Here is a 19,201-nt window from a genome sequence, read left to right on the forward strand (position 1 = left end):
TGGTGAAATAATTCCACTAGTGAAGTAGCAGACTTGGAACAATACTCTAGACATACAATTTGATATGGAAGTTTTGGACAAGGAAACTGGTAGTCATCATGCAGACTAGAGAGGAAGGTTTGTTACCTTAAAGCTGTAACATACGAGGCTTCTGATCAAACATTTTGCAGTTGATCGGTTGAAGTATTTTATGGGTACAGGCTTTGTAGCTTGTTATTTATTGAAAAGTAATTTCATGTCTTTAAAACATTTTTGCAGGCCATGTTGTCACACATGCTTCTTTCCATAGTAACATTAGTATGTGAGGCTGCGTTTGTGAGACCACAGTCCTGGAGGTAAAGGAAGTAAATATTCCCCTCAACTCACTACTTGTGTGGTTTCATCTGAACTCCTGTGTCCAGTTTTGGGTTCCCTAGTGAAAAACAGACATTGTCAAAGTGGAGCAAGTCTAGTGGAAGGCTACCAAAGTGGCTAGGGGCCTGAAGCACATGATACATGAGGAGAGTGATAGAGCTAAGTTTTTCCAGCGTGAAGAAGTAAAGACAAAAGGAGATCTATGTGCTGTTTTCAGCTACCAAGCAGATGATTATAGGGAAGATAGAGCCAGACCTATCTCACATGTGCACAGTAAAAGGGTAAGAGATAGTGGATGCAATTTGGAGCAAGGAAAATTCCAACTGGATATAAGGAAAAGGTTTTGCGGTGAGGTTATATAGACAAGGGAACTGGGCCCCAGAGAGGCTATTGAATCGCCCTACTTCATCATGCTCAGAACTTGACTGGACAGGCCCAGAGCAGTGTGACCTAACTTGAAAGATATTCTTTGAGCGAGGTTTTGAACCAAGTGACCCCCAGAGGTCCCTTCCAATCTGAATTATTATTTTATGATCTCTGTCACTTAGTACTCCTTTATGTTATATAAGGAAAATCAATACGCCACAGTGGCTTTTCTTCAGGCCACCTTTCTGATGTTTGCGTAGGAATCCCCACCAGAAGTGTTCATTGAAGGGATCTTTGTTCCAAGTTATGAAAGTGGAAAACTGCATATGTTGGAGAACTTGCTGGAAACCATTGACCCAGGATTGGAGAGCTGGGGAGTCTACTTGATTGCAGCCTGCAAATACTTGCAGAGAAAGAACTACTACCATATTCTGTATGAGCTGCAACAGTTCATGAAGGTAAGATGCAAGATGAGGGTCAGTGCCATTTCTTTCAATGAAATGTTGAATACTGTAAGACTTTTGGTTATTTACTTTGGTGTAAGTCTGCATGATGGACAAGTATATTTTTGCTACTTCCCAATCCCAAAAAACAGGTAGGAAGGCCTGAGCCTAACTGAAGCTGACCTGCCTTGTATTTGTCACAATCTGGTGCATTGCAGTAGCTTTACTGTTTTAAAGAAAACACAGCATTGCCTGCTTTGTGTGAGTGCTTCAGTACAGTCAACAATTAGTGAAGGTGGTGTACTTGGTCCATCTTAGTGTTCGGTATATTTTTTTCTTTCTAGGATCATGTTCGTGCTGCCATGACCTGCATTAGATTTTTCACTCATGGAGCAAAGTCTTACACTGAACTGGGAGGCAAACAGACGTGGCTTCTGAAGATCAAGGACCATCTCAAGGTGTATCTGCAGGAGGTCTCAAGAACTTCAGGAAGGAAAAAAATAGCGTTCACTTTTCGAAAGAAAATGTCTGCTACAGATGTGTCAAGGTATCTATAAACAAGAAACGAAGTTGTAGGAAAGGGGAAATTGAAGCTTTTATCTCCACACTGTCCATCCCCCCCCCCCAGTGGTTGTGTTTAAGTTGGCTTTAGCTAACACATGCAGGCTGTGCTTGACCAAAATCTGACTTTTATGTAGTTGCAAGTATAGGATTCCCATTACCTTTTCCCCCAATAATCCAATCCAGGAGATGAGGAATTGTTTCTACAAAAAATACCAGTTGATGTATCATCTACCATTCCTTAATTTAAAAAACAAACAGAAACCCTACAGTGCCTAGACAGTGTTATATCAATCCACAAGTTTTCTTGGGTTTACGCTTACTTTCCTCTCCAGAAAGCAGGCAGCTTTGTAGTAGTTAGCTGCCTACCAGCGTTAACTCACAATGTTCAACTATGTACAACTTATAGGTGTCAGACCAACTGAATCCCTGTATTCAAAAGTTGAAGTGTAAATTGAGCCAGATCCCTCTTGTACTTGGGTTTCTATATCTTGGTTTTCTTAGGGGTTTTTTTTCCTTGCTTTTTTTTTAGGCTAGACTCTAACTTAAAGGTGGGAGGGAGAGTGTGTATGATGAGGTGGAAAAGAGGGAGTAGATACTTATTTAGGATCCAGGTACTCTCAAAGGCACACTTTGAAATAATGTGAACAAGTGGTCACCTTCAGCTTGTGACATGTTAAGTGCACAGATCTGGAAAGTATCTCATTGCCACAGACTTGGCTACACAAAAGACAGTCAAAAAGTAACTGCAATAATTACTGTTTGGAAATAATGTCTTATTTTGAAGTATGTTCAAGAAATTAGTAAGTTCACACAAGTAATAGTTGACACTTTCTCTATTTCAAAGTAAGTCAGATTTTTTCCTCTATCTAGGCACATCAATACAGTTGATCTGCAGATGGAAGTAACAAAGTTCCTGCATCGATGTGAGAGCTCAGGAACCTCTCAAATGACAGGTTCCTCCTTGCCCACACTCTTTGGAAACAATAACATGAAAATGGATGTTGCTTGCAAGGTATTTATTGCTATTTCAAACACAGGTCTATTTTTAGTCGACAATACTAACTTGATATATAGGTTGAAACATTTGGTGGTTGGAGCAGCCTCTTGTATTTTTCGTGGTCAGGTTACTTGTTTGTATGCAACCTACCGTTTATGAAAAATTCATGTTTTTCCTCAAAGTAGCAGAGGACACATGAGAACTAGGAGCTCCTCTCCCCAAAGTTCAAACCTCCAGAAGCAGAGGATCCCAAATTCAAATAGTAATGTGCCTTTTGACTGTACATCCTATTGTGTTTTGAAGCAAGGCAAATAATGCTATTATTCTGACCCTTCTTAACTTCAGCTTGGCTCCATCTGTAATTTGCCCGATGTCCCACAGGGAATCAGCGTGTGACAGTAGACCCTATATTTGCTCTACTTGTTGGGGTGGTGCTGTTTTCTGTTGAAGTAATGCATTGTCTTTTTGCCTTTAGGCAAAATCTGGAAATGCATTATTATTTATTTGTAATGAAAAAGGAATATGCATCCCCAAACTTGTCTATGCCTCTCTTTTCAGGTCATGTTGGAAGGCAAAAACATCGAGGAAGGTTTTGGGATTGCATTTAGAGTCCTTCAGGTATGGGAAAAACGTGATATAGCAAGCACTACTATTACAAAAGTAACTCCTGCCAGCAGTAATCGTTGAAGCAATTGTTTAAGCAGTGCAGCTTGCAGTTGCCTCTTGTGTGGGACAGAGGATATAGCAGGGCCACTGCTGAACAGAGGTAGGCACTCTGAAGTATTTGTGGATACTGCAGGCCCTGCCCCTTGCTTCACATCAGGATTTGCAAGGCAGAATGCCTGTTTGTAATGAGATGGAGAGCTTTAGAAAAATAGCACTACTGAGGAGCAACAGCAGCCACTGCTCCCCAGTAAAAATGGAGCCGCGAGTCCAGCTGCCTAGCATCGCTTCTGTTTCCTTACTTTTTTTCTTTTCTTGCCTTATTCGTGGCAGGATCAGTCTGCAGCTTTTAACGTCTCTTCCTTCATATAGGAAGCATATGATGGTCAGCTGCCTCCTGTTTCTTGGGGTACAGAAAGGGTGGCTGCCAGCGGGGTGGCTGGAGGAATATAGTGGGAGTTTAATAAGTGAGGGAGAGGTGGGCAGCAACCTAAAAAAGACCTTTTGCCAGAAGAAAACAACCTGATTTTTTTGCCACCCCTGAAATAAGAGTCATCTTGTTCTTGACAAAATTAAGTTTTACCAATCTGATTATAGAAAACATCTAAGCCAGCTCTGAGCAATGGTGAACAGAAAATCAGAGCCTCCCAAAACGGCTTTGACTTTTGGGAGCATGTGGTTATATTTTGTCCTTAGGAGAGATTGTGTCAGTTGTATAGACTCCCTGTGAGAAAGCCTGCTTATTTAAAAACTTGAACATTTAACGTGTTGCTCTGGTGTTCCAACTACCTTTAGGACTTCCAGATAGAGGCTACAGAAGTGTACAGCAAAGTGGCCAGGCAGCTGGTGAAGCAGCAGAAGTACAGTGAGATCCGGCAGCTCCTCAAGTGTGTCAATGAGTCGGGAGTTGCAGCAAAAAATGATGGGGATAACATTATCCTAAACTGTCTAAATGAGTTCAAGAACATTCCTGCTGAGGTAATTCTATCCTGCATTGTGTCCATTTTGAAGTAAAATGGGTATGCACAATACAGGCTACAAGAAAACCATCCTGTGGTGCCTGTGCTACTCATTTAGTGAGTCCTTCATATCTTCTGACTCTGCCCTATACGCATTGTTTAAAGGTGGGAGTGTGTGGTTTGCCTTATGCAAGTTATTCTGAGAGGGAATGACGGGTAGCTGTAGCATGCTCCTACCCTGCTGTTGTGGTTTAACTCCAGCTGGCAACTAAGCACTACACAGCTGCTCACTCACTCCCCTGCCTCCCCTGGTGGGATGAGTAAAATCCGTGGGTTGAGATAAGAACTGTTTAATAACTTAAATAAATTTAAATATAATAATAACAACAACAGTAATTTTAGTGAAAATGAGGGAGGGAGGGAGGAATAAAATCCAAAAGGAAAAAAACCCAATGATGCACAATACAGCTGCTCACCACCTGTTGACTGTTGCCCAGCCAGTCCCTGAGCCAGCCATCCCAAGGCCCTGGCCCACTCCCCAGCTTACATACTCAGCATGACCTTCTATGGTATGGAATATCCTTTGGTTAGCTTGGGTCATACATCCTGGCAGTGTCCCCTCCCAATTTCTCATCTCACTGGCAGGGCCTAAGAAACTGACTTAGTGCAAACATTACTTAGCGACAACTAAAAGCATCAGTGTGTTACCAGCATTATTCTTGCACTAAATCCGAGACACAGCATTGTACCAGCTACTGAGAAGAAAATTAACCCTATCCCAGCTGAATCCAGGACACTTGCATTTCCCAGATGAGTACCCGTGACAGGGAAAGAACCTTTGCTTCACAGAATCCTGCCAAATGCTCCCGATTGGGGTGGGGGTGTTCCCTTCAGTGAGGCTTCCCTGGCTAACACAGATGACGTGTGGAGGTGGAAACCACCTGCCTTCACAGGAAACAATTTTAAGATTCCCTTTGCTTACCACAGTGTCTTTTCCATCCCAGTGAAGGAAGGCGATGCTCTCTAAGAAGTTCTACTAATCAGGCCAGGGGATGTAGTCCACCCATTGGGTCAGGGTGGGCCGTGGGGGCCAGCTCCTGCTGGGGTGCAGAGAACCTACAAATTAATTTCATGCAATGTGAGCCATGCCCATGGGGGACTCCCAGGCTCATAGCATTTTCCAGGGCTACCCCACCAATATGGCAGGTGGGAGAAGCTGTAGTAAAGGGAAGAATTGGACTTCGTATTTTCTACATCTGCAGCACTTCCAGTTGGGACAATGTAACTACCTAGGTTTGATCTTAGCAGCCCTTCCTCTGTGCAGGGGTTTGGTCCCTGATGGGGTGAAGGTTCACAGACTATAGTCACTCTCTAAATGTGAACACCTTTTCCCTTCTTTGGATACAGGATCTCGATAATCTGATTCAGGATATGGACAGTGATGAAAACAAGGTAAGTAAAAGTACAGCAGAGGAACTTCTTTAGCAAGAGCTAATCAGCCCAGCCTTGGCCTGCAGCCGAAGTGCTCTCTTTCCCTATCTTCTCTCCTGTCCTCACTCAAGCCAAAGTTTTGAAGGCCACTTCCTAGACTGCAGAAATCGCAGTGAATTCCTCAAGGCTGTGGTGCTTGTAACTGTAGAGCTGTGACATGAAGGTACTGGTTGATATACCCCTATTAGTTCAGTGGCAGTCCTCACAGTGAGGGCTAGGCATTTGTTACAGTGGAAGGAAAAGAGAGGCACGTTGGTGGGTTTGTTGGTTTTGTTACCCAACTTTTCACGTAGGTACATGTAAGTTTCTAGTAATGCCAGACAGCTAATGAGCGTCAACATACCTCCAAGAGGACCATTTCAGCTTATCTTTTCAAGATTATATTACTGCTATTGTGATTGAGAGTTAAGTGATAAAACTTCTGTGATACGCTTTTTTACTTGGAGGAAGTGAGGCCTAAACTACTTTGTTTCTTTGTTAACTTGAGTCAGAGATAAATGGGTGAGCTGTAGGTGCATGTTTATAGATGAAGAGGCCGTGGCTCAGTGTTTGTGGATTGTTGTAGATCATAAGTGGCTTAGCTGAGAATAAAATCTTAAGATTTGTGACTGCCCTCTGTCCTGTTTCAACTGACAAACTCACTGTTGTATGTAGATTGAAAAATAGGCTTTTCGTTCTGCCTTTGTGTAGGATCTATCACTGAAAGATGTGAACTGTTCTAGAACCAGCAATGGAAGAAAATTACTGGTTTAGACTCTTTTTCTATGAGGATATGGTAAATTAATGCACAAGATAGGATTCGTGATGCTAATTTCATGGTGATGCAGTAGTTTCCACAAGAGACAAAATACAGTTGTCTGTCCCATCTTTTACATTGGGATTTGTTCCATGCCATACTCAGCTTCATAATATGCTGCTACTACCTTGTAAAACACATTTCTGAACTAGGTATTTCCAGTGAATCCTTGCTTAAGCTTATCCTGTTAGTTTTCTCACCAAGTTCTGTCTGCCTTTTTTGCTTCAGGTCCAGGCCTATGTGATGTGCAGCAAGTTGCGTTCTGCCTATCTAGTCTCGGTGAGACAGGAGAAGACCAGAGCCGTGCAGCTAGTCCAGCATGTGCGACAGCTGGCTGAGAACAGTGGAGATGACGTTGTGAAAGCCATCTGTGTGCAGTGGCTCTCAGTGCACCAGCCCAAAATGAGAAATCGACTTCCCCAGGGCACTAGGAAGTAGTCGGTAATTGACATCCACCATCACACGGAAGGGGAAGGCTTCGAGACAGCCTAAAGGCATGTGGTTCAGCAATGGTAAAATGGAAGTCTCTTCACTGATGTTGGTGGCAAATGGGTGCTGCTAATGTGCCTGTAGTGAAAGGAACTAAATTACAAGTGCCAGTCCTGTATTTTGACAGTCACTACCTCAGGGTATTTTCTGCTATTTTTTTTTTTTTTCTTGGAGGGGTGGGGGTGCTGGTGGGAGCGGGGGGCCAGTTTCAAACTGAACAAGCAAGAATTTAGGAGTATGGAAGAGAGCACTTTTGTTTCTGGTTTGGGGTTTTTTGGTTGGTTTTTGTTTTTGAAAGGCACTGAATTTTATTGTCTTTTATTTTTAATCTAGAAGACATAAAGAAGATAGAAAATTCTCATCAAGTCAATGTAGGCTAGAGTATAAAACTTTTTATGCTTATGGATTTCCTGTAAACTTTTTCAAGATAGGAGAGTTCTTTTACAAAAACTGAAACTCAAGAGATTTTCTTTTTAAGTCTCTATACAAATCATTGCTACTTTTCCCCCCACCCCCAGTACAACGTACCCAGTTTCTTTAGTTCATTTGAAAAGGTAGGAACTGATTTTTCATGGCAGGTGTCTACTTACCAGTCACAGTGTCTGATGTGTGCTGTACATACAGCACTTGAGCCCTTACTAGATGGATGAAGTTACAAAGGGCATATCCTGTAAGGGGAGTAAAAAGGGAAAATAATCTGTTAAAAAGAGTTGAAAAATCACGTACCTCTTTCTTTGCTATGGTACTATCCTATAAATTCTTGCAATGCAACTTTATCACTAAACAGTTGCCAGTGTACTTCCACAGTTTTTCATCAGGTATAGCAGAAAATATGGATAGAGCAGGCTGTGGTAAAATTCAACAGTCAGTCTGTATCCCTGTCACACAGGGATTTGTTTGTTTCTTACCAGAATAATCTGTCTCTGCCAGGTACAATAGGACACCAGACTAAATTTTTATTAACTGGACATACTGTATAGCTATATTGACAAGCTTTGCTCTGGAAGTGTTGGGTTAACTCAGTTTTACGAAAAAGCAGGAATTTGTGTAATGGCTGTGTTCAGGGATGCTGAAAAAAGCTGCTTTCTGCAACCATGATTGTGACATGAGAAATGGGCAGAGGAATGGTAGACAGTGAGTGGTAGGACCTTCGGAACAGAACACGGCACTCCACAGAGGTTTGTGTTTGTTGTTTACGTGTATTTCAGCACAAGAATTAGGAAAACTGGTTCACTTTTTTGTTAAAAAGTTTAGTTTACTTCAAAAGACACAACAGGTTTTCTGAAGTGTAATACAACTGTAAATAGTTCTAGTACATAAAATAACTGAGACTGTCAAATAAGAGTTTTGCACTATCCCCAAGCTCACTGTAGTGACAGAACAGACTTCCATAGTATCGGAAATTACTTGGTCCATCTCCTTTACTGTTCAATGAGCAGTGCCCCGCTGATACCAACACCTCTCTGGAGGTGCTTCGCGCCCTACAGCAGGGCTGGAAATGTCTTGGAGCAAAGCAGTCAAAAATTACCACATTTAGCTTTCAGAATCTCCTGACCACAGACTTGTATTATGTTATTAGTGAGCAGTACTAATGAAAGCTTTTGTTTTCTTGGGCAGACTGACCTCGCTTTCCATCAGATTACAGCTGTTAGGCTAATCCTAAAACATGACACTATCCATGTCTTCAGTAATTTCCAGATCTCTAATTTTGGGAAGGAGGTTTTACTGTTTGTGGGTATCCAGATCTGCATTGCTGTAGTACCTATTTTTCTGCTAGAGTTCCTTCAGCTGTGTAGAGCACAGAGTGGAGTCTGCCATGCAGACCGGTCAGTTCTGTACCTGCCTTTCTTCCTGACCTCTTTGCACTGTACCTGATGCACTTTATATAGTGTTTGTTGTAATTTGATGTTTTTAACCTGGAATCGTAGGGATCTTTCTTGTACCAGCAGAACTGGAATTTTGATCCTGGCTAACTGCCTTGTGTTGTGAATACTGCAATTATCAAGGGACTTTGAATTTTTGAGCATCAAAAAGGGATTGAGTACTGCCAGTTAAAAAGAATTTCTCTATTAATGACCAAGGTTTGTTTACAATGAAAAAAGAAAATAAATTGTTATGACTGTTAACATATCTTCTGTTTGCTTTTTACCTCAGCATAGCTGGGTATCTCTCTTTAGATCTGTATTTTGCTTTTGGCGGTGCTTAGCAGAGTAACTAGAAGGGGGAGAATTGTTCTGTCATGAAAAATTTATCTCTGCTAGTGTCCTCAACGTTTAGATCAGCTGGAATATCACATCTTTAAAAAGAGTCCTCCCAGTAGCTAGGTAGCTTGCTCAGCCTCATACATGTACTCTCACAAACAAGTAATCCTCTTTGGAGAGCTTTGCAAGTTAATCTAACTCTCCCTTACAAGCCTCCCTTTGAGACAGTTAAATGAGCTTTAGTTCCCTCATTGTACAGATCAACCTAGAAGGTGGTATAAATGACTTCCCCAAGGTCAAAAAGAGTGGGTGGGTGTCTATGCAAGTGTGTAGTTATATGTCTTATGTTAGGTCTACAATCAGACTTCTTCGAGAAGAACATTGAGCTGCAAGGGCAAAATATTTCAACCTAGAGACACTTTCTGCTTTTTTTCTGTTGCTTCTGAAAGGCACTTTCAAGATCAGAGAATCACAAACAGAGAAAGCAAGCCAAGCCTGCAATGCTAGGTAGTATTCTACTGCAACATTGCAGTTGTGGATTTAGCTTCACATTCAAGACAAAACATTAAGAGGGATGAAAACAGGTAGCGTGACAGGGAGAAACACAAAGGGCCCTTAAAATTGTTACCCAAACTGAGGTCTCTATATTAGTAAGGCAGGTGCAGTAAGAGTGACACCAAGTAAATTGGTTCAACATTTCTGAAGGAAGATACGGTCTCCTGTTTGTTGTAAAAGGAAAATGGCTTTATTTAGTATTGCTCAGAGGTAGCACAGGACTGATCTGCATAGATAACATCCAGGCAGAAAGAATTAATCATAAAATTAGCATTTGTTTCCCAAAACTGGCAGTTGGCCACAGAGGCATGCCCATATGCAAGTCCACAAACTTGCAATTTTTTTTTCAGAACCAGAAGACAATCCTATGAGCTGTGGCACTTGTTTTCTAATTGCTTGACTCTTTCAGCAATAATCTCTGATTACGGATCACACTCTAGCAGTTTGTACCAGAGTAGCACTAGAGTTCCAAGGGAGCAGCCTCATTACTTTGCAGATTGATGCTGCTGCCTTTTGGAAGTGCAGGCAGTACAGTACTGCAAGGCCAGTAGCTGCTCGGCAGACACACTTAAGGATTTCTGCACAAGTCTTACTTTCCTGTCCTGTAGCTAACTTGACCCTAACATCAAGACAGTCCCGACCTCCGTTTCAGCTATTTAGCTTTAGGTAGTTTGCTGCTATTTAAAGCTGAAGTCTCAGCAGAAGTTATTTAATGTTTTTTAACATTATTGAGATGTTCTTTACTCCTGCTCTCTTTTCTAGGTGCTAAAGTCATTTAAAGTGCTGCTGGGGGGGGTTACTGTGACAACTTTTATACCATTGTTGCTCAGTGCTTCACAGGATAGATGTTGTTGGTTTTTTTTTTTTAAATAAGGTAACAATTGTGGCACTCCTGCAGCTTCTAACCTCCCAGTCACCTGCACTGAGACCTGGGTTCTCAAAAGATGCACCAACCCTCAGTTAACTTGCTGCATCAGTGGGCATTTGGGGCCCAGATACTTCAGTGGGTAGGGTCCTGCTTCTTAGAATACAGAAAAAAAGTAATTGATTCCACTTAAAAAGTCTACCTAATGCTTAGCACAAAAAGGCCAGCGCTTGTTTCTGTGTGCTTAAGAGCATTTGTATTGCATGTAACTGCCAGAAAATCTAATATCCTGAAGTACTTTCCCTCTGCCTGGTCAAATAGTAGGAACTGAAAGTAACTCACAGATGATAAGTTTAGAATCCTACATTTTTACTACTACTGTTAGGAAAAAAAAAGTTAAAGGTAACTCTTTGTTACTTTATAATCTAAACCTAAGCCTGCAACCTCCATTTCTATTCTAAAGCCAGAGAACAACTGACTCTGGCTGTTGCATGAGATAGTAAGCAAAGGTTACTCCCTGCATCGGTGTTCTAATTCTGCAGCTAGGAAAGGGTACTGGATGCTTACAAATCTCAATCCTTAAGTGTAATATTCCAGAAATACACATTAGATTGCATCCATAGAGCCATCACGAGGGCAGCTGAAGTATCAGCATTCTAGTCTTGAGGTCTCTCAGCAGCACTCTTCCCAGGAGACTCATCACTGGGCTCAGCCAGGTACACACTTGAGGTCTGCGCTGCTCAGTCCCACTGGATGCCGAGTAGCTCACAGCTCACATTCCAGAGCTTCTTTGCAGTCTCATCATCCCGACCCCGTGGAGATACATATGCTGGCTGGCAATCACTGCAAGAGGAACACTTTTTACTTTTATTTTTTAAGTCAAAGATTTCCATTTGCATTAGTACACAGATGCCTGTCTTAAGGGAGTTGCTTTCTATCAGCTTAACTTCAAGACTAATTGAAGAAGGGTGGAAGACTGTCCAGCAAATGAGCAAGGGTTGGTGCTAAGTCACCTTGAGAAAGCTTTCTTTCCAACTGGCTAGGGAAGAGTCTCTCCCAATGGCACCAAGAACTGGCAAGCAAGTGTAGCTCTATCTGTTGTCTCAACTCTTACAGAAACCTATATATGCTCTACTCTATACTCTTCAGCGTACATTTTCACTAATACCACTAAAAAGGGCTACAAATACTAACCAAGCTTTGTTAGGAGCACCTTTTCTAGCAAACACTACGAAAAAAGCCACTCAAACAGCCCTTCATTCTAAACTATTCATCCCACTATATTGCCACTGCCTGAAAGGCAAAGCTGCCCCAGAATAATACGACTGTAATAACCATGTATGGTTATCCCCTTTTCCATTATCCTCTGAACTGTGGCTCCTTTCTTCTCAGCTCCTGCAATCAGACAGCACTCTCACGGGAATAGAGATCATGTGTTCTCATCTGTAATGCTAGATGCTGCAATAACATGGAATTTTAAGAGAAGAGAGGAAATTGCATCTCCCGAGATTTCTATCTAGTCGAGTGTTTTTAGAGCTCCAAGTGCAGAGTCTCTGAAGTTTCTGAAATTACTCTGGCAGACAGCACCTGTCTTGCTTGGGCATGCCCATGCTTGTGCTTTATATTCTATTACCTGGAAAGTGAAAAGGAGTTTAGGGTAGTCCAACATAAACTGAGAATTACTGTTGAAGCTCTTAGTTTCCCATCAAGTCCAAACCACCTTTCTTTTATGAGTTTAAAATCCACCAAAGTTTTCTGCACTCCAGCACATAAATGCTCTGTTTATATCCTGGGCCAGACATTCAAGGAAGATTAAGGCCTCTATTTATACATTCAAGTCTGATTAAGATGGTAAAAACTCTCAAGTGAAGATCAATCAAAGTCATTACATGGACTAATCTGGTCACATATCACAAGAGGAAATCTCTGCAAAGACAGAAAGGCTGCAACAGTATCCATGTGGAAAAAAAAAAAAGAGATATGACACATTTTCACATTCATTTTTCAAAAAACAGTATTGTTGCACTGCTCTGTGCCTGGCAGGAAGCCGATAAGACACTTTTGCATTAATCTGTTCAAATGGCAATCTTCAAATCTAGGGTGATGACTTGGAACTGCTCTGGGCTGTACGTTTTTGTAAGGGGAAAAAAGCATGACTATGCAGGGTTCTGGAGTAAGTCAAAGTTGTTAAGAAACAACAGGGTTTGTAGTGGGAGCTACACAAGACACTTTGCAGGACAGAGTGGTAAGCATTCCAGCAGAAGTCCCTCCCAGCTAGTGGGTCTGTCACAGTGGAGAATCAAGTTATGTTGTCACCAGCCAGTCCCGAAGATCTCCCCTCCTAGGTCCCCAGGAGCACAGGCCCCTTCTGTTCCAGTGGCGTAAAACTACAAAGAGAACAAAAGTGGCCTTTCCAGGATTGACTCAACTGACCTCATTAACTAAAGAGCTCTACTGAAAAGTGATTTGCCCAAATCTCAGGCAGAGCAGGATTAGAGCTCTGAGCACGTGACAGCCATTCCTGCACTTTGAGTAGAGCGATATTCCTAGCACTGCGGGACCTGCTATTGTGTGATGTGTTGCACAGGTCAGGGATTTCTTCTAACACTCTATCCGCTGCTACAGACCTGGAAGGGGTAATGCTGTAGTATTTGTCACCCTCAATCTTATCAGCCAGCCTGTTACCCAGTCCCTTCTTAATGAAGAATGACAGTAAGTCATTTTCCCCAGCCAGCAAGGTTGCCTTCCACAGTACATCACTCCATCAGCTTACACCCACCTGAAATACTGTCCTGTCACAGAGTCTAGCTCCTCTGCTACTGCACAGTAGACACTGGTCTGAGCTCCTTCCCAAGGTGTCTTCAAGAAGAATGAGAATATCTTCCACAGCCACGTCATTACAAATGAGTGCCGGACCAGCTCAGAATGGACAGAACCAGGATGGAGAGCATTTGCTGTAACTTTAGTGCCTATGGCAAAAGAAAGGAGTCCAGGACAAATCTGCATGCATCAAACTGCCTTTAAAAAATAGGGTAATGCGCTCAATTCTACCTGTGGATATTCCACAGCTTAAAGGAGGAGTTCAGGCATAGATACAGAGAGAGTAAGTGGAGTTCTCTGTAGTAGCAGTAGTCGTCCATCTTGCTGGATGTGACAGATGCACTCAACCCCTTGGTACAGGCTCCAAAGGAGGTAAAGGCCTGTGCTGTAGCCAGGCCAAGAACTCCTCTAGGAAACACACGAAGAGGCAGAGTGACACAGCATTGATGCATATAAGCTTGTAACGCTGATCATGCAGTTAACACATGAATAGCAAGTGGCTTTTCCAAGAATAATTTATCAAGGAACAAAGTTGTGGGTATGAGGAGTCTCACGCACACCTTCCCATTGTACACTATTTGACTTCGCACCAACCACTTTATTCCAGAAATCTGACAGCCTAAGCGAGCCACCTTTGAGCCCTCCCCTGCTAGGCAGCGTGGCTGTATGGTGGCAGTCTCCCCTTGAGCTGGGATGCCTCTCCAGGTTGCTCCTTAAAGCAGAGAGGCCTTTTACCAACAGCAGATCTTTGGATGAGCCCAATTTGAACTCTCCCTGAATTGCAACTGGATGGCAAGCCAAGTGACTCTTCCCCTTGAGCAGGGGTGCCTCTCAAGGTTTGAGTTTCCTCACCGGAGACTAAGAGATCCTTCCTTACCTAAGGCAGAGAGACCCCTTGCTCGCAACAGATCCTCGGTAAGTGACCAATAACATGCTGAATTAATAGTAATGAAACATTCCTAATCCATGTAGCTACTCAATTATTATGAGCTTTGTATAGATAATTCTATCAGACATAAACCTTTGTCCAAATCTGAGACTAAGATTGGATCTAGCCGCACTCAGGCTCCATAATGAGTTTAGAAAGTAAGGGGGTCTACTCTGAACCTCATGACTCAACAGGAGGGTCTTCCTTACTCTTTGCATCTCCAGTCTCTGTATGAACCATTCTAACTTGATTCTATCTCGATTTTCCTTCATATGTTTCTTCCACATAGTATTAGAGTGAACTTTGCCATCAAACTTTATTAAGTTGTACTGTTACAACATCATATTAAACCACTTCTGCTATTGCCTTTGACAGTGACTCTTTAAGTGATCAAAATCACACATCCATAAGAGTGGAGCATTCCCTGCTCCCTTCCAAATACTGCAGTCACTACATGCCTTCTGCAAAGCAATGTGCTAGGAGGGCCTGGGTGCTAAAACAGCAGCAGTTTCCATCGGATTTTAAAACGCTGCTTCTGTTTTAGTAAGATAAATACTAAGTTTAGAAAAAGGACTGAATGCCATGGCTGTGACAGACGTTGTGACTTATGTACTGTCTAGTCCTATGCTTCTGTTCTACCATCAACATTTAAGGCTGCTGAGTATGCATTAGCTTTACTATCGGAGACTGCAACTGTAGTTCAGCTCCTTCTGTTTTTTTCAGCTTCCACCCACATACCACAGTTGTTTGTGTGGATGCAGCTAATTTTTGACAAGCACCACAGAAAAATGAAATACATTCAACTGTGCCAAGCTACTAAACTTCTCTGCCCTGTTGTTGTAAAGACAGTTAGTGTTTTAAGTGTCCTAGTTCCACAGACAAGGTATTTTCTTCCTGTAAAAAGCTATCAGTGACCCTTGCCTCATGCCATTTCATTTCCGCACAGCCAATTTCCAGATATTTCTTCAATCCACTCTCCTCATCCATGATGCTCAAAAGCCAATGGAAAAACACTCTACTCCCCTCTGGGACTTGCCTTGCAGCCGCCTTGCCAGCTCCCGGGTGAAGAGCACGTTAGCCAATTTGCTGTGACAGTAAGCGAGGCCACGATTGTAGCTCTTCTCACCGTGGAGATCATGGAATCTGATTCGGCCTCCATGATGGGCCAGTGAGGACACGTTCACTATGCGTGCTGGGGCAGACTGCTTCAGACGCTCCAGCAACAGGAATGTCAAGAGAAAATGACCTAGGGGTGAGAAGAAACGTCATCCTTCTCTGAAGCATTCCCCTGCTGGAATTTCAAAGTACTTACAACATATTACTTATGTGTTACACGTTACATTACAAGATACATGTTGTATGTTACTGCTGTCCTCATTTCATAAGTCCTGGAAAAAAAAGACACACCCCCCACGCACACACCCCCGCCTCCAGAATCAACAGCTAAACTTTTTAGGGGCCATTAAGTTCTGCTCCTCAGCTTCAAAAAGCTGAAGCTGTCATGCACTTCAAATGTCCCAGGCAGTATGTACAGATACTTAAACTGGGTCCATGATAAGCAAATACATGACATTGCATCCCCAGAACTCAAACTCTGGCCTTCCATTCTTCTCCAAGAAGGAAGAATGAGGAAGAGAAAATCTGAAAGCCAGATTTTCCTCTGGCATTTTACCACAGATATTGAAAGCAAACATGACTCCACTGGCCTTACCGAGATGATTGACTCCCAGGTGCATCTCAAAGCCATCAGCAGTCTTGGAGTAAGGGCATAACATAACCCCAGCGTTATTAATGAGAATATGGAGTTCCTTCTCCTCTGCAAGAATCAAAAGACATCCTTAAACAGGGAAAAAGATACTGAAGACAGACAAGAAGATGGCAGAAGTCAGTCAAAAAAACCCACGCCTGAGTTGCGGCCACATTGCCTCAATAAAATAAGGGTAAGACTCCTACCACAAACCAGCTCATGGCCTCTGACAAGCTCCCACTGTGAACCACAGTACCCAACATGGCACAGGGACATACAGGTCAGGGATTTGGCATTTGCTAGAAGAGCAGTGAGCAGTCCTTGGTAAAATATTCTCAATGAAAAGAAGGATCTAGAGACTGTACCTGCTAGAAATTTCTCAGCAAATTCCCGGATGGACTTCGTATCAGCCAAGTCCAGTTTTTTCACAATCACTTGCTGGTTCCCTGTCTCAGCTCGGATTTCACGGGCTGCAGCTTCTGCCTTCGCTATGTCTCTGCAAGCAATAATCACCCTTGCACCTGTAAGGGGGGGAAAAAAAGCAGGAACAGAAACTGAGACCACTGAAACTGACTGGATGATCAAGGCTATGACAATCAGGCTAAGTACAGTGTTTACAAACAACATTGTTTCTTTAAAGAACTGCCATCAGTCAGGGGAGCAGTTTCAAAGCCTTTCCTACTATGTTCTTAGCTCTGATCCAGCCCAAAGCTGTTTTCAGACCAGGAAAATGCACATCTGAAGTGCCTCTGTCCAGGTCCTCCCCAGTCAGGAGCGTGTACCACTAACGGGAACACTGAGCAAGGAGTGCACGAAGGTACTTGGATTTAAGCCAGAGTAATTTCTAAACGGATTGTGAACAGGTAGTTTAATCTCCTTACCGGTTACCCCAAAAGCATTTAAACCAAATCAGCCTGAAACATGAACAACTAAAGCACACAGCAGTGGACCTATGGCATTTCCCAGCTCCATAGACGCAGAACCCAGCAGTACTGGGAATTCCCCCAGTCCGATCAAAACAGTCACAGTGCAGAATGCTTTCATGTCACAAGGCACATTTTGGAGTTCAAGCAATGAAACCAAATGAGAACCCGGGGACTTGCACCTCAGTGGTTACAGCCTCTGGAGGAAGAACACTTGGGTTCCTAAGAAGTAACTTTGGAAGCCGGTAAGCCTAAGGCACGCCTGCCTTAGGCCCAGAAAAGGGACTGACACACGGCCAGCCGCACGGGGATGCCTGCTGACCGAGGCCGGCGACTTGCCTCTTCGGGCGAGGTCCCTGGCCGTCTCCTTTCCGATGCCCGTGTTGGCTCCTGTGATGACCGCCACCTTCCCCTCCAGCTTCGCCGTCGACTTGCACAGCCCTCCGGCGACATATCTCCTGCAAGAGAGGCCGGCAGCTCGCACGGGCCGCGGCACGGGCAGCTGCCCTCCGCAGGGGGCTGGGCCGAGCACCCACAGCCCCCGGGTTTCGCCTCAGCGGTCGGGCTAACGGCTGCGCTCCGGGCCCCGGGGACTCACGGGCGCCGCGACCTGAAGCGGTTGATCACAGTCGTGCCGTGACCGAGCCGCCGGGAGCCCACCCCCCAACCCCCCTGCTCCACCGACACCGGCCCGCACCCACCGGCCCGGCCCGCGCGTCAAGTGGGGCCACGGCTCCCATTGGCTGCCGCCGCCAACTCCGGAGCCTCGGCCAATGGGCTCCGCCGCGGCGCCGTGAGGAGAACGCGGGCCCCGCCCCCGGGCACCCCGGCCGCCCCTCCGGCAGCCCCACCGGTGCGGCGGGCCGGGGCAGCCCCGGGAGCGAGTCCCGGACGGCCGGAGGCTGCGGGACCCGCCGGTGCCATGGCTGAGCCGAGCCCCAGGAGCACCCCGGCTCCTGCCGCCAGCGCGTCACCGGTACCGAGGCGCCGGAGAAGCGCCGATAGCGCCCTGCCCCAGCGCGGGCCGGAGAAAGGAGCCCGCTTCACTCGCGCTCCCGCGAAACAAACGGGCGGGCAGGGCTGGCCGCCGTGAGGCGCGGCGCAGCCGGCACCGACCGCCCGCACCCACCGCTCCGCGGGACGGAGGCCACCACCACCGCCGCCGCCCGTACACGCGCGCAAGGCCAGCGCCGCGCTCGGTAACACGCACCTGACATAGGGCGCTGCCACGAGCAGCAGGACGGGGACGGAGACGGCGGCCCCCAGCGCAGCTCCCCAGCAGGTGAGCATCCCCGCCGCCCGCTCCATGCGTACTGCCGCCGCTCGGCGCCGCCTGCCCCGCCCCGCCCCGCCCGCACCTGGCGCGCCTGCGCGGCGCCCCCGCCCCGCCCGGGTGCGGCCCCGCTGCTGCCCAGTGCGCCCGCCGGGCACCCGCTCCGCGCCCGTCAGCAGCGGTGGCCGCAGCTGTCCTGGTGGCGTTTTCCCCGGGCAGCGGGCGGCCCTGAGCTGCGTCTCTCGGGACAGCCCGGAACTGCCGCTGGAACGGCACTTGCCAGTGACTCGGTCGAGAAGCCTCCTCGGAGGAAGCCCGGCGGCTGCCTGGAAATAAAGTCGGAATAAATTTTCATAACCGCCCCGCAAAACGTGTGACATTAACCCCGGCAAAACGTGACATGCTGTGCCTGCGCACGGAGGCGCGGGCTGGGGGCTGGGTCACGCGCGGCGGCGGGCTCGGCCGTGCTCGCCCCCGCCTGCACCGGAGAGCGCCCGCAACGCGGGACCGCGGCCCCGCAGCGCCGCCCGCTGCACCCCCCGCCCGCGGAGGTCGTGCGCGGGGCAGGAGACTACAGCTCCCAGCAGGCAGTGCGCGCCGTGAGGCCCCCCTACGCGGCAGCCCGGGCAGCGCCTGACGCGCCTTGCCGCCGGTCACCGTCAGCCCTGCCGCAACGCGAGCGGCGGCGCTCTACCGGGGGAGCTAGGCCCGCCGGGCTGCCCGCGTTGCCGCCGCCGCGGGGGGGCTTGGGGCGGGGGTGCGGCGTG

At 45.8% G+C, this 19,201-nt stretch overlaps 2 protein-coding genes across 7 annotated transcripts in view; one reads left to right on the forward strand and one right to left on the reverse strand.

Moving 5' to 3' along the window:
* The window catches only part of ZFYVE26 (zinc finger FYVE-type containing 26), a 52,534-nt gene extending 43,286 nt beyond the window's left edge, over window positions 1-9,248 (forward strand). For 4 of the 6 annotated variants that reach the window (XM_055798474.1, XM_055798479.1, XM_055798483.1 and 1 more), the window contains 7 exons: window positions 981-1,178; window positions 1,508-1,710; window positions 2,598-2,739; window positions 3,283-3,342; window positions 4,183-4,365; window positions 5,754-5,798; window positions 6,862-9,248. In XM_055798474.1, coding sequence (XP_055654449.1) covers window positions 981-1,178; window positions 1,508-1,710; window positions 2,598-2,739; window positions 3,283-3,342; window positions 4,183-4,365; window positions 5,754-5,798; window positions 6,862-7,071 — 1,041 coding nt within the window. In that variant the 3' untranslated portion in view covers window positions 7,072-9,248. The other 2 variants (XM_055798502.1, XM_055798491.1) reach the window with 2 other exon arrangements.
* A 797-nt stretch (window positions 9,249-10,045) lies between these two features.
* LOC101916630 (retinol dehydrogenase 12) lies at window positions 10,046-18,951 on the reverse strand. Its single transcript, XM_055798518.1, has 7 exons — window positions 18,372-18,951; window positions 17,501-17,619; window positions 16,604-16,759; window positions 16,203-16,307; window positions 15,528-15,737; window positions 13,523-13,712; window positions 10,046-11,586 (listed from the first exon to the last, which is right to left on the reverse strand). The coding sequence occupies exons 1-7, from the start codon at window positions 18,812-18,814 to the stop codon at window positions 11,484-11,486; spliced, it is 1,326 nt and encodes a 441-aa protein (XP_055654493.1). The 5' UTR covers window positions 18,815-18,951; the 3' UTR covers window positions 10,046-11,483.
* Window positions 18,952-19,201: the final 250 nt, after the last annotated feature.

This window comes from Falco peregrinus, chromosome 1, assembly GCF_023634155.1.
Source record: "Falco peregrinus isolate bFalPer1 chromosome 1, bFalPer1.pri, whole genome shotgun sequence".
NCBI lineage: Eukaryota > Metazoa > Chordata > Aves > Falconiformes > Falconidae > Falco > Falco peregrinus.

What these genes read in the sequence shown, in the direction of transcription:
- LOC101916630 (XM_055798518.1), bottom strand. Translation starts at nt 18,814, where the DNA reads ATGTCACACGTTTTGCGGGGCGGTTATGAAAATTTATTCCGACTTTAT. An exon ending in TGCTGAGAAATTTCTAGCAG is followed by an intron (nt 16,308 to 16,603) that starts GTACAGTCTCTA and finishes TGATTCTTGCAG; the next exon opens with AGGAGAAGGAACTCCATATT. An exon ending in GCTGGCAAGGCGGCTGCAAG is followed by an intron (nt 13,713 to 15,527) that starts GCAAGTCCCAGA and finishes CTTTTGCCATAG; the next exon opens with GCACTAAAGTTACAGCAAAT.